Genomic DNA, 13,419 nt, shown 5'->3' with positions numbered 1-13,419 from the left:
CTACAGGTACATTGTGTAATTGAAGTAGAGCAGTGTTCTTTACTGGGCTTTTGTGGGCTGGAAACAAATAAAGGGCTAGCCTATTTTCCTCAGCCCTCTGCCAGACTGAGTCACTGACCGAGTCGTCGAGTATAATGTCCAAAAACTCAACTAGGCAAGCCAAGGTTTAAGCCCAAAAGTCCACTGATAGTACATGCTCTGGAAGTTTATGACTGTTCCAGAGAGCTTACTCTCTCTGTGTTGGGGGTTACGCTGCATGCGTGCATTGTTTTGTATTCTGCAAAGTACCCACAATTAACTTCATTCTGCACTCAACCAGTATGAGCTCAGTTTAGGGAACGTCTCAAATGTCAGAATGCTTGAAACGTTTCATCAGGGAACATCACCTGTTCCAGCTGGGAACATGCGTTGTAAGAGAAGGGGTTTGCCCCGGTGTTTCTGGTCTATCCTGTATAAACTCCAACGTGGAGTATTTAGGAGATGAACCAACCAAGAACCAAGATTGAACCATAATTATTTCAGTGAGAATAAAACCTCTGGCGTAGTCATACTGTCACACAGCACCTCTGGCATCTAGCTGAGCAGTGACCTTACTGTCAACTGCATTTTGGGCGTGGTCAGTGATGCAGTCTTGAATACTGACTGAGCAGCACATGGCATCTCAAGTCGTACTTCATGTAGTATCACTGTTCATAGGACCACTCGGCAGCATCTTCATGATGTTGAGGTACAATCCCCTGTTACGGCCTGGTTATAGACATCTGTAAGTGTAAGCATCTATCATCATTTTGGCTGCTAAATAAAATCGGTGCTGCAAATTATTTGCATATTTTAAGTATTACACTGATGTAAATCATGCAATATGATCCCACGATGAAACCAGTCACAGTACAGGATCCCTTGCATGCCTTGCCCTGGCCAGACCACTACCCATCCGTAGGAAGTAGAATTTCTGTGAGCATCTGCCATCCTGTCAGCTGGTTTTGGGCGTGGCCAGTGATGCGGTTTTCTTAAATCCTGAGCAGCACACCGAATCCTCCAGCCTGGCCAGCCTGTCACAACACCTCTCCATCTCTTGTATGACATCTACGCAAGCACTCTCAATGTACTTGTGAGCTACAACAGTACCACAAAAGAAAACATTATTTGCAAATTATCTGCGGCAAAAACTGCCAGCTGCATGTTGTGCACATTATCTTGTTAACATGCAGCTACATTACACATTATTTAAGGTACTTTAAATTTGACCGTCATGCCGATCAAAGCCCGAAAAAAATACACACCTTGTAAACATTTCTGGATATTACATGCCTGTTTTTGGCATGGATCTGATTTAGGCCTAGGCATTTGGCCGAGTACATTGCGTGCTGCACAGCTAATGAGCTAGAACTTGCAGTTGACCATGGAGGAATGAGTTAATTGACGTACAGAAGACAAATAAAATATGCATTCAGTAGGATTCCGTTTCAACTCCTAAGAATATGGATTCAATGCACACATTTTCATTGAACATGTTGATTCTCCAGCGTTGTTATCGGTCTGAAAGAAAAGTCTAAGTCAATCCAGCGCAGCTTGTTTTAATTGCCAGCTGGTGTCAAATACTGTCAATTGAGGGCGCTGCGATATGCTCTGTCGACTCGCGAATGGTTGATGCGCGCGTTGGGCAGCTGATGCATTTGTTTGTTCACACAGGTCTGTATACGTTAACATTATATTTATAGTTGTTGCAACGAACTATAATGCAAGATTCCTTTCTATATTTCCATATACCTGATGACCGGTGTATCAAGCACCAGTTTTCTCATTAACCAGGGCGGGGGCAAACATTATATTTGGGGGTGGGGGCGGGGGGGGGGGGCGGGGGGGGGGGGGTCATTGTTCAAACACAGAGTGCAGTATCCTTTTTTTTCACTTTCAGATTTCAAAGGGGTGGGGGCATGGTGCTTCACGTATTGCCCCCCCCCCCCCCCCCCCCCCCGGTACTGCTGGATTCAGAAAATTAATTAATAATTACACCAGTTTTATAATTTTATGGGCTACTACTATGCAATACTAGTAAAAAAAAGTAGTAACTCCAGCCCAATGCTAAGCCTTGAGAGCAAGCTAATGGGCTAGATCATGCAACAGAAATGATGTCACGTACCTTTTAAAATTTATCAAAGAAAAGAAAGAAAAAAAAGGAGGCAGCCTCCAAAAAAGGAAGCAAGCTTGGACGCTAAACATGTTTGTTTTTTACTTGGCCATATATCCCTTTAATATTAATTATTGGTCATTTCATAAATTCATAAATATTCTTTTTCACAGCTGCTTCTTGGAGATAATAGTTTAGGAATTCCATCTCGACTAGAGCCAGTTCCAAGATGAATTCCTCCTGGGTCATTCTGACTGTCCTGCTTGCCTATGTGTGCTTCAAGCTCTACACTCCAGTCCCGGACGCCATCGAGGAGAAACTCAAGTTCCGGGCATTTGTGGCACTGCCAAGGATTTTTCGCTTTGTGGCAAGTTGTTGTTATATCGTGTCTTTCACACTTTGTGATGTGCCCCTCAGTTGTTAAAAATTCTGTATTCCACATCAGTTTTTTTACAATTTGTACAATTGTTTTCCAATTCTCCAATATGCAGGGATCTGTGATAGGGCTGTTCAACGGCAAGAATTCCTTGCAGAACATGCAGGAGCTAAGCGCCTTCCTCCCGCGACCGCCCTTCGACGTGGAGGGCTCCAATATCAGGTCAGAGGTCGTGACCTTTGACGGGGTCAGGGTCCTGCTGTATGAGCCGATAAACAGGAAGGGTCGTGGGGCTGTCGGAGGGCTGATGTTCTATCATGGGGGCGGGTACATGCTCGGCAGTCCAGGTGAGGTTCTCTTTCACACCGTAAGAGCCCTAGCTGTTCTCTGGTGCAAAATGTCTAAAATGCACGGAATAAATGACCTGACAAATAGTGAAATTCAGTGACAGAACCCTCCCCCCACCCCCCAAAAAAATTAAAAATAGGCGCCTCCCCCATATATTTGCCAATTATGGTTCAAGAATAGGCAACTTGCACCTGTGGGAATAGGAATCTCAAATCTGTCTTGCTGCTCTATATGTTTTTAAAAAAGGAAAATAAATTATGTCCGTATCCCATATAATTTTATGTAAACTTGTGCACCCCAAATTATTGCTTGCTTTCTTGAACTAAGCGCTTTGCACTTTTCAACAGGTAAGCATTCAGTTTATTGAGTGACCAAATGGTGGTGTGAATTTTATATTGAAAACGTAAACGTATTAAGTGGTGTCCTCAGTAGAATCTACTCATTGAACTACAGTGCTTATTTAATGGTTCTAATGTTTGATGTACTTTTTCTGTAGAAACGCATGATGGTCTTACCAGGCAGATTGCAGAAGAATTAGACGTTGTGGTCGCATCAGTCGAGTAAGTCTATTTCTGTGTTTATTTAGCCTACTTTGGTTAATGGCCGCATATTTGCGAACGCTCTACACGTATACAGTGCCCTCTGTATCAAGAGTTGACGCGCATTTTGGTCACGTGCATGTATTACGATAAAAAGGACACATTTCCGGAGTGATTATTATTCCAAACGCTGCAAAAAGTGAACTGCGGCATTCCAAAAAGTAGACCACAACGGTTGAAATATTTTGAACCGTGGTCAGTGGTGGTGGTCAAAATGTAAATCAGTTGAACAACAAATGTTACAAAAGTGAACCATGCTGCCTGTAAAGATGGCAACTTGTCCTTTATAGATCACCAGCCGGTCTCTCCAATATGGCTTCATAAGGCATTCTTCTGCAGCTTTCTGCACGCTATTCAGTCTTTATATAGAGATCAGTGGTATAGTTTGCGGGATTCAAGCCTTCCGGTCCCAAGTCAAGCTGTTCAAATGACAGTGAAAAGTGCATTCCTTTGTTATTGATCATCCCCTGCTTCTTGTGATCGGACTAGTTGGTAGATACGCGATTAATGTGACCAGATCTTTGTGACGGACCCAACTGCAACACTGATATCAGTTATTTGCAATTAAACCAATGTTCTGGCAGATATCGATTGGCCACTGAGCAGGCCTTCCCAGCAGCTCACGAAGACTGCATGACGGCCCTGCGGTACTTCCTAAACCACGCGGCGGACTTCGGTGTGGACCCGTCTCGCATCGGAGTGGCAGGCGACAGCGCGGGGGGCCACCTCGCGGCAGCGGTGGCCCAAGAGGCAACAGATGACGCCTCCCTTCCCCGCCTCAGGTTGCAGGTCCTCCTGTATCCACTCTTGCAGCTGCTGGACCTGAACACTCCATCCTACCAGCAGTACCGCTCCGACTTTGGCCCAAACGGGGGTGTCGTCCCGAGAAATATTGCAGGCGTCTTCCGTTCCTTCCTCCTCTTTGGGAGACAAGACGATGCCTTCGTTGAAGCCATGATGGCTAACAACCACACCTCCCTGGCCTTCAAGAAGTCCAACCCCCACATCTACAATCACGAGCTGGTCCCGAAATCGCTCAAGCAGCACGCGTCGTACAAAGGTCCTGTGGTGGACACCGGAAATGACGAGTTGTGGAGTAAGCACAAGTACCTGTTCCTCGACCCCCGCACGTCACCAGGTTGGCGGGGGGATCTATCGGGGATGCCGCAGGCCTACATCATGAGTTGCCAGTACGACGGGCTGCGGGACGATGCGGTCATGTACGCGGCGCGACTGGAGCAGGCTGGCGTCAAGGTCCAACTCACCAATCGTTACAACGGTTGGCACGGGATGCTGAACGCACAGACGTTCAACGTCGCGCAGCGAGCTTTGAAACATCTGATTGTTTATTTAAAAGAAAACTTGTAGACCTTTTCCCCTATCTACACAGTTTTTATAAACGTTATGGAGTGACTAAATGTCCATTTATACAAATAAAGTACTTAAGTTTCGAATCTTTTGTTCTTTGCGAATGCAGCTGGAGAGGTTACCATTTTGGGGAAAACGCTTCTGTTTGTAATAAATCATGTGGTTAATCTGTACTTCAATGAAATGGAATCCAGACAAAATATATAAAGGCAACTTTGTGATTCATATATGAATTAACGTTTGATATGAATGAATGAAACTGTTGTTTTAAAGTTTGATTGAATAGGGAATAAAATCCAAAAACTCTTCATTATTGTAGCAAGATTCTATGCAATAATTTTTATATTTGTGATTCATATTTATTTCAAAATGCAATCATTCTATGCAATAATTTTTATATTTGTGATTTATATTTATTTTAAAATGATTCTGAAATGTAATGAAATGTAAAAAAAATATACTTTTGCAATAATATAATTATAAGCACATGCATGTAGCTCCCAGAATTCATTCCGATTATGATTTGAAAGCCTATTTTTCTCATGATTTTAATGAGGAAGGATGGATGTAGAACTAATGTTATTATGATGACTGCCATGTGAATGATAGAATGATAGAGTGGCTTTGTAATTGTTAGGGAGTTCAGTTTGTGGTTGGCTACTGGGGCAGTTGTTAAGCCCCAAAAGTGACAGCAAATCTTTTCCTGTGATTCTGTGTGATTTTCTGGGGAAAAATCTGCCGATAAACTGCCCTTTTTTTGGAAAAAAAAAATAGAGACATAATTTTCTTAGAGGTCGTTCTATTCACAGACGGAATCAGCAAAAAATGATGTCCTCTGCCCTTTGCATACGACAAGCCTTCAGCTGGATGACGACATATGCCAAAACCATTTAGGTCTATTTGATATTTCAGAACTCGAGTAGTACTATATAGTTCGGCGTACAAATTAACTTGCCTCGATCCATGCATGGTTGCCCGGTGTGCTAATGAAAAATTCAATAACACATCTGTTAAAATTTCGATCAAAGTAATGTTTTTGGTATTGATAAATACAGGATCGCAATAAACGGAGTCATTGTGTGTTTTTATTTGTGTTTTCTGGCGTGATGGCGTCATCTGCCAAACATCGCTGCACGAACAGAGTCTGGTAGGCCGTAGTGAAGCTTATCATTTAGTCATTTAGTAACTGGGACTCTACGAATCGCCTTTTTAACATTTGGACATGGTCGAGCGATAGTAGAGTCTTAGGATAATACATGTATCTCTCATCGCGATTCGCGAGTACCATTAATAAAATTCCAATCATTTTCATACCCCAATCAAAATCTTCAGAATTCACCCCCAAATTTAACCAGTCCTGAAATTATGCGCCCCTGCAGGCTTCAGTGGGAATTGAAAATACAAACGGTGGTGGATAGGTTCACATGCCTTGGGGAAGACGAGAGAAATTTCACTGTAGCATTGTTGTGTTTACAACAGTCAACATGGATGATTAAATAACACTAAGACCAAGGATTGAAGTGTCTGTACAATTAGAAAAAAATTCAAATTTACTTGTCTAAAAATATTTAGACTCAAAATTTTGGGGGGACTTAATGTCAGTGAAACCTTCTGAACAGTTTTAAAGTTTTTCAAAAGAGAGATAAAACACCTGAAATAATGACATCGAACAATGATTTTATTGAAAAATGAGAGTGGATGTTATTCAGTGTATACAAGAGAAGATGCAACGTCCCTCCACGTCACCTCACAACAAATACATGAAAATCAAATGGTGACATTCCTACTGCGTCATAACTGATGAACCTGTCTTGATCAATATGTACTTAATCTCTGTATACTTTCCACAAAGAGTGATGAGAGAGTCTGTGAAAATTAAAATTAACAAACAAACCTATAGGGGCCTACACAAGCAACTCCTTGGCCAATAATTACATCGTCAGGGGTTTAAAGACGAAACATATGCTTTTATGGCTTTCATACTGCATTGTTATGCATCGCCCTCTTTGATTCATGTGTTTTATATTTTATTAAACCAACTTTGTGAAAGTTAGAAAGCTAGGAACATGCATCAAATTAACATCTTTTTTTTTTGGCAATTAATGCTTACCATCACCACAAAATAAACATTCGATATTATAATTATTTCAACTAAAGCTGTTGAAAATCAATAATCTTTACGTAAGCAAGGAGAATTCAATCAATTCATATGCTTTAATATTTACTAGATCTCCTGGAATGATATAGGGGTATTAAGCGCTCTGATTGAAGTGCGACTTAGATGGGTGTTTCTTTGTAATCCACATGAATGTTGTAGCTCTGTGTTCCGTGGTAGGTGCCTGTCTCCGTCCACTGTTTGTCGCCTTTCTTCATCACAGCATGGAAGGGCACGTCGATATTGCCATCCTGGAGGAGACACTGCACGCGGAGCGAGGTGTGGGCCTTGACGGTGGTCGGCAGCTCAAAGTGCCACTCATCATGCTTGGTGTTCTTTTCGCTGCCGCTTGCCCCGATGGTGAAGGTGTCCTTCGCACTGATGGAAAGCTTAGACTCGAAAATGACAGGCACGCCCGTCTCGAAGGTGTAGTTGGCGCTGATGTCGAGTACGTTCTGCCAGTGCCACTCGTAAGTCTTGATCGAGGTCTCCGTGTGCGAGGTGCCCCAGGTGGCTTTCTGGTCCGCGCTGGTGTCGTTGCGCTGGGTGAAGTCGACCAGAGCCCTGGGCGTAGCATTGAGATGTCCCGCTGCGATATCGAACTCCATGCTCAGTACCTCAGTTGGAGAGAACGGCTGTAACACAAACGACAAAAAAGTGATATATTCGGTAGTGACTTCATGCAGTAACGGAGTTCATAATGTCATTACGAGGACATTCTACACGTGGTAGCTGACTTACTACGTATATTGTTCTATTTTCATCCTCAATAACTCTGTTGTCCAGGCGCGGTTCTACGGGGGGGGGGGGGGGGGGGGGGGGGCTGGGGGGGGGGCTGTAGCCCCAAAAAAATTTGTCTAGCCCCCCCCCTAAAAAAAATTTCGTAACAAAAAAATAGCATTAGGAAAAAGAAGGATTGTAATGTACCTGCGAACGGTCTGCCCCTATTTTTTAGGAGAAGAAATAGCCGTGACAAGGGTGCATTAGTTAATATAGTGTGAATGATTTTAGGATTTTATTGGCGCTGCCCATTGAAAATATGGCATGAGTCCACCTCATTGTTTCGCGCAACACGAGATCGAGGAGGTGCGCAATGACATCAGGGGTGATCCTGCATTCCTTCCAACAGGTTTCGGACGCAGCACGTGCTTTTTGCCAGCTCTCCAGCGATATATCGGTAATCTGAAAAACTGTGCACCCTCTTGCACAAAGTTAATAAAACGCAATATAAGAGAAATTACCTCCTTGACTGGGCGAAGCGATGAGATAGTATCGTTGGGGCCCCAGTCTGATGGGTTTGCGTAGGACCCCTTAGTTAAGACGTACATTCGCCCTTTGTAGTTGCTGTGCTCATATAGGACCCATCTGTCTTAAAATGAAGTCAATAAATAAAAACGGCGAAAATATTGAAATTGTCTTTCGACTATAACGACAATAGTGACAACTGCAATCAAAAATCGGAAACCTACAACAGAGGGCGCTATACACGAATGAAAAAAATTATAAAAGTTGTGTATATATTTTCATAAGAAAAACAAGATATTTTCGGACTGCCATTGGTTGTTATTCTACCTATTTCTTTTTAAAGGATAAAATGTGCGATATATGGCCCAAAAGCCACAAATATTTCTCATGATATACCCTGTGTGATAAATTTCATACTTGTAATCATCAAAAAAATGTACAACCCCATTTCCTATGGTCAGTATGGACCTATTTTGGTTGTGTTCCCTGAATGCATTTTTATCATTTGTGAACTGTTGAATGCGGATGGTGCCAGACTTCTTATGCATTCTAGCCTCTTTTTCATTTTTTCCCCAAATGTGTTTTAAACATTAAGGTATGTTTAATTACATATGGTATATTATTCATTAGAGCAGACTGGTATTAGTTTGTAATCAACTTTATGTCATTGCTTTCTTTTCTTTTCGTAAGTTCAAAAAATGCAGATTTTACCTCGCTTTCAATTTAATATGGCCGAGTCGTGAATATAGCCCAATACTCGCCCCAACGCAGGTTTAGTTTAAAAATTTGACTCACGTTCCGCTCTTGACTTCCACAGACGAAATGACGTCGTTGAAGCTGTAGTAAGACAGGTCTTTGACTTCAGACTCGAAGGGTTTACTGTTGCCCTTGAAATTACCATCGGCGTAGACAACTATTTTAGTCTCATCTCCGATGTTCTGGACAGTTTTTGTTATTCGAAGGGGGGAGAAAAGTGCGTGTGCGGTGAAGTCAGAATAAGGGAATAACTTCAAAGCTCTGTTTAAGGCCGGCTGGGTGATGATTACCCGAGGCTAATTATCACCACTCCCGACTCCAACCAGGCTTAAACAGAGTGTTTAATACCGACCAAGACACTTATTCCCATTCTTAAGGACCTTTTCGCTAAAAAAAAAATCAAAGCAAGTTAAAAACCAAACGTTGCCAACCCTTTTGCTCAACATACTTCATGTTTTATGATGAAACACACCTCTGCCCCAGTGGCTTTCTAACTCCCCCGCCCGCACGCAACAATACATAGATAGGCCTAAAAGAGGAACATCACGAAATTGCGAGAATTCCACTTCATCTGTATATATTTAAGATAAAACCCCATCACTAGGCTAAATATAAGGGGGGGGGCACTTACAATGTCAAGCTTTTTCAACGAGGATAGCTGATCGTTGGAGCCACCCCATGAATTAGGATCAGGAAAGTTGCGTTCTTCTAAGATGTACTGCCGACCTCCATAGTTTCCGTGCTCATACCCGACCCACCTATGTTATTTTCAAATTTTGAAGGACAAAAACAACCTTCTTGATTGCGATTATAAGTGGCTGGGGGTAAAGGTCTATAATTGTGATCAATAATGGGGATAAAAATGCACAATTTCGTCCTTCTATAGCTACTCGAAAGATTAGAGTAATTAAACCTTATTCTTGAACGATGAACTGAAATCTGTGTGAAAGTAAAATACTCACGCAGATCCGACAACTTTGATGGAGGAGATTCTGTCGTTAAAACCGATTTTGGTCAAGTCCCTGCAGGACTCGGTCAGTTCCCGTGAAGCGCCGCCGAAATTAGCATCATCGTAAATGGTTATCTTAAAGCAGAAATGAAGTCCCAAGATTGAAGGCCGATCGGCAAATTGTGTCAATCGTGAACGGTGAGTGGGGTTAAAGTTTCCATTTTGGGATAGGCCTACTTAACAACAAACTGAACGAATATTTGTTTTTCTAGGATTGATAAGTTCGTCATGCAAGCCTACTAACAATAAACATGTTTTTATTATAGACATAATTCATTATTGCATGGCCTATACATGGGCGTCAATCCTGGGGGACAGGGGGACATCCCCCCCCCCCCACTTTTTGAAGGGTGGGGGCACAATATCAAATGCCCCCCCCCCCCCAGATTTTTGAACTCGTGTCTCATTTACAGGGCCCCGGTACTTCAATGTATCTTTTACTTAAAAAATATTGGTTAAAGTGGTCAGAAATTGTCTCAGATAGCACCACAGAGCATTTAGAATCCAATTTTTTTTTCGGGGCCCTTAAGCGGGCCCCGAACTCCACGCCTAGCTTAGAATTCTGATAGCCAATTCAATGACTCCAACCTCAAAACGATGTTCAAATAATGATCTTTTTTGCTACGAAAATATTAGTTAAAGCATGGAGAAAAGTGGTAAGAAATTGCTTCAGATCACACCACAGAGCATCTAGAATCCATAATGTTTCGGGGCCCTTAAGCGGGCCCCAACACCACGCCGTAAGGGCTTCGCGCTCGCATCAGTTCTGATCAAGGTATGTACCCCCCCCCCCACCACTTTTGAGAAGCAATTGACGCCCCTGCTGGCCTATATGGACTAAACAAACCAATCCTCTTACAAAATAGGCCCATAATTTATTACCAACTAAAGTTCCAATGTTGGCTAGTTTCTTTTTCAGCTTGCTTGCCTATTGGCTTGTTTGTTACTTTGGTTGTATATTTAGTAGGTGCCTCGATGGTCTGAAGATAACATCGGAAGATCCAACACTCACCTTTTCACTTACAGGCTTCGACATTTTGCTTCGTTTACGTTTGGGCTGGAAAAATAGATGGAAAAGGAATGTAGAAGCAGATGGGCCTAAGGTTTTGGACTCTAAGATAAAGAAAACTGGTAATAGGGTCGAATGCACACTCTTAAAAGTCCCCTTTTCGACCGTGAAAGGTGGCATTTCGACCCAGGAAAGATGTAATTTCGACCGGGAAAAGTGTCATTTCGACCCGGAAAAAGTACATTTCTACTCCAAAGACACTTTTCCGGGTCGAAATGACACTTTTTCCAGGTAAAAAATAACACTTTCATTTCCGAGTCAATGACACTTTCCGACGAGGTAAAAATGACGATTCTAACTGGATTTCGTCTTGGTCATATCTTGACCCGGAAAGTGTCATTTTGACCCGCAAACGGTGACGGCGCCGGGAATTAGGGGGGGATTTGTCAGTTCTCCTTACCCCCTTCCCCAACCGAGTTTTCTCCTACACTTTATCAATACATATTTTAATGTGGGAGTCCCGATATATTTATAGGACACCGCCGTTGTGTATGGTGTGTTTGTCGTGAGAGCTTTTTCTCTATATGGCACCGTGATTGCGTGCGGAGGGACTTTCCCTCAATGAGAAATAATTTTGCGTAGAGTGGGCGATCGATGAGAAATTCTGACACATGTAGGAGAATGCTGTACGCTAATGTCAGGAACTCAGGAATGACAACCCTGCATCCTGAAATGAGACAGAAAAGTACAATTTTGGGGGACTAAAGTTCCAGGAAAATTGTACACCACTCCATGTACATGCATGAGACATCCTAACATTTGGGACTGACTGACATGACTGGGGGTTTTGTTTTGGGGGTTATTTTATGACCTACATGACCTAGCATCGTAATAAATAAAAGAGAAGTTGGTGTCAGACTCCAGCGTCATCTAGGTTTGAGTACATGGACGAACCCTAACCCTCGGAAAAGTAGAATGATAGTAGGGCAGGTCACCACATTAACTATGTTGATTTTCTTACAAGGCCATGTAAAAAAAAGTATTAGCGTCCTGCTTTTTTGAATTTCTTTTTTTTTTGTATGCCGCCGCTTGGACTCGGGAAATGACATCCCAGCTTTATATGGACTAGATGCGACAGACGACGGGATAAAATGACGTCACTGGTGACTGTAGGCTATATATTTCGGTAAAAAAACAACAGCCTGATCATTGCATGCATGGAGGGCTTGAGCGGGCGCGGATGCTAAAAGATGTCTCCTTTTTTATTGGCCCAATGTCAGTTTTTCAAGAAAAAAATTGAAGTACTCACCACGTAGCTTCCCCAGTTATAATTGTATGTGTTGCTCTCTCCGCAGCCCCTAGGCAAGGAGTGATTCTACGCTGTGCCTTTCGGTAACGCCACAACTTCGGTAACTTCAAATGAGGAAATAACTGGCTTTTCGGCTAACGCCCGATCGTACGGAAGTGTATTTAGGACATGACCAAAAAAAAAAAAAAAAACCCACATTGCGGCACTCTATTCCGCCCGGGCGAATTACTATTTCGCCCTAACGGATTACTATTTCGCCCGGGCGGACTATTTCGCCCGGGCAGATTACTATTTCGCCCGGGCAGATTACTTTTTCGCCAGGGCAGATTACTATTTCGCCCTGGCGGATTACTATTTCGCCCTGGCGGATTACTTTTTCAGCCGGGCAGATTACTAATCCGCCCCGGGCGGAATAGTGATCCACCCGGGCGAAATAGTAACCCGCCCGGGCGAAAAAGTAATCCGCCCGGGCGAAATAGTAATCCGCCCGGGCGAAATAGTGGGCCAGAAATTTTTCTTCGGTCATTTCTTAAATACGCTTCCGTACGATCGAGGGTCGTGTAAACTGGCTGCCATAAAAAATGAAGCCAATATGCTTTACGGCCGAAACATTAATTTTTGCAGCGCACGTTTGACCTCTGTACTGCGCGATCTATGTATGCGAAATTTGCATGAAGCGGGAAGCCAGCAGACCGTATTTTGCATAATAATCGCAAGGGTTAAGCCCGGTTCATACTTCATGCGAAAGCGAATGCGAAGCGAATTTGACGTCATAAAACATTTGTTGCGAAATTCGCCCGAGTTGAGATATGTTCAACTTTTACGAATTCGCAGCGCGAATACTTGCCACGACGTCACAAATTCGCGTTCGCTTTCGCGCAGAGTATGAACCGGGCTTTAAGAAGCCACGATAAGTTCGGCGCGACAAGTACGACCTCGACGACGCGCTGGAGTTTTGTTTAAAGAAAATAAAAGTGAATATTTACGGAGCAGAGGGAAAGATTCTGCCGGAAGGGGCCTCTTGGCCTCCATGGGCCTCTGGGCCTTATACGCGAGTCGCATAAGTAAAGGATCAACATGATACTTTTTCCAGGTCAAAAATAACACTTTTATT

General features: G+C 43.0%; 2 protein-coding genes across 2 annotated transcripts; one reads left to right on the top strand and one right to left on the bottom strand.

Moving 5' to 3' along the window:
- The first annotated feature begins 1,612 nt into the window (after positions 1-1,612).
- Positions 1,613-5,889, top strand: LOC119723525 (neutral cholesterol ester hydrolase 1-like). The gene is made up of 5 exons (XM_038194228.1): positions 1,613-1,692; positions 2,305-2,498; positions 2,623-2,854; positions 3,352-3,415; positions 4,039-5,889. Exons 2-5 carry the CDS (start codon positions 2,361-2,363, stop codon positions 4,820-4,822), a joined length of 1,218 nt encoding a protein of 405 aa, XP_038050156.1. The 5' UTR covers positions 1,613-1,692; positions 2,305-2,360; the 3' UTR covers positions 4,823-5,889.
- Positions 5,890-6,413: 524 nt separating this feature from the next.
- LOC119723985 (epidermal differentiation-specific protein-like) lies at positions 6,414-11,926 on the bottom strand. The gene is made up of 6 exons (XM_038194907.1): positions 11,872-11,926; positions 9,941-10,163; positions 9,610-9,736; positions 9,018-9,160; positions 8,219-8,342; positions 6,414-7,612 (listed from the first exon to the last, which is right to left on the bottom strand). Exons 1-6 carry the CDS (start codon positions 11,924-11,926, stop codon positions 7,100-7,102), a joined length of 1,185 nt encoding a protein of 394 aa, XP_038050835.1. The 3' UTR covers positions 6,414-7,099.
- Positions 11,927-13,419: the final 1,493 nt, after the last annotated feature.

This window comes from Patiria miniata, unplaced genomic scaffold (genome assembly GCF_015706575.1).
Source record: "Patiria miniata isolate m_02_andy unplaced genomic scaffold, ASM1570657v1 HiC_scaffold_17, whole genome shotgun sequence".
NCBI classification, from domain to species: Eukaryota; Metazoa; Echinodermata; class Asteroidea; order Valvatida; family Asterinidae; genus Patiria; species Patiria miniata.
This window is presented reverse-complemented; position numbering and strand designations above follow the sequence as displayed.

Bases quoted from the DNA above. Each gene is read 5' to 3' on its own strand.
- LOC119723525 (XM_038194228.1), top strand. From the start codon at position 2,361: ATGAATTCCTCCTGGGTCATTCTGACTGTCCTGCTTGCCTATGTGTGC. The intron at 2,499-2,622 runs GCAAGTTGTTGT...TCCAATATGCAG, and splicing joins CAAGGATTTTTCGCTTTGTG to GGATCTGTGATAGGGCTGTT. The intron at 3,416-4,038 runs GTAAGTCTATTT...ATGTTCTGGCAG, and splicing joins GTTGTGGTCGCATCAGTCGA to ATATCGATTGGCCACTGAGC.
- LOC119723985 (XM_038194907.1), bottom strand. From the start codon at position 11,926: ATGACGCTGGAGTCTGACACCAACTTCTCTTTTATTTATTACGATGCT. The intron at 10,164-11,871 runs GTAGGTCATAAA...TTTGTTGTTAAG, and splicing joins TTATTACGATGCTAGGTCAT to TAGGCCTATCCCAAAATGGA. The intron at 8,343-9,017 runs GTGAGTCAAATT...ATTTTAAGACAG, and splicing joins GTGGAAGTCAAGAGCGGAAC to ATGGGTCCTATATGAGCACA.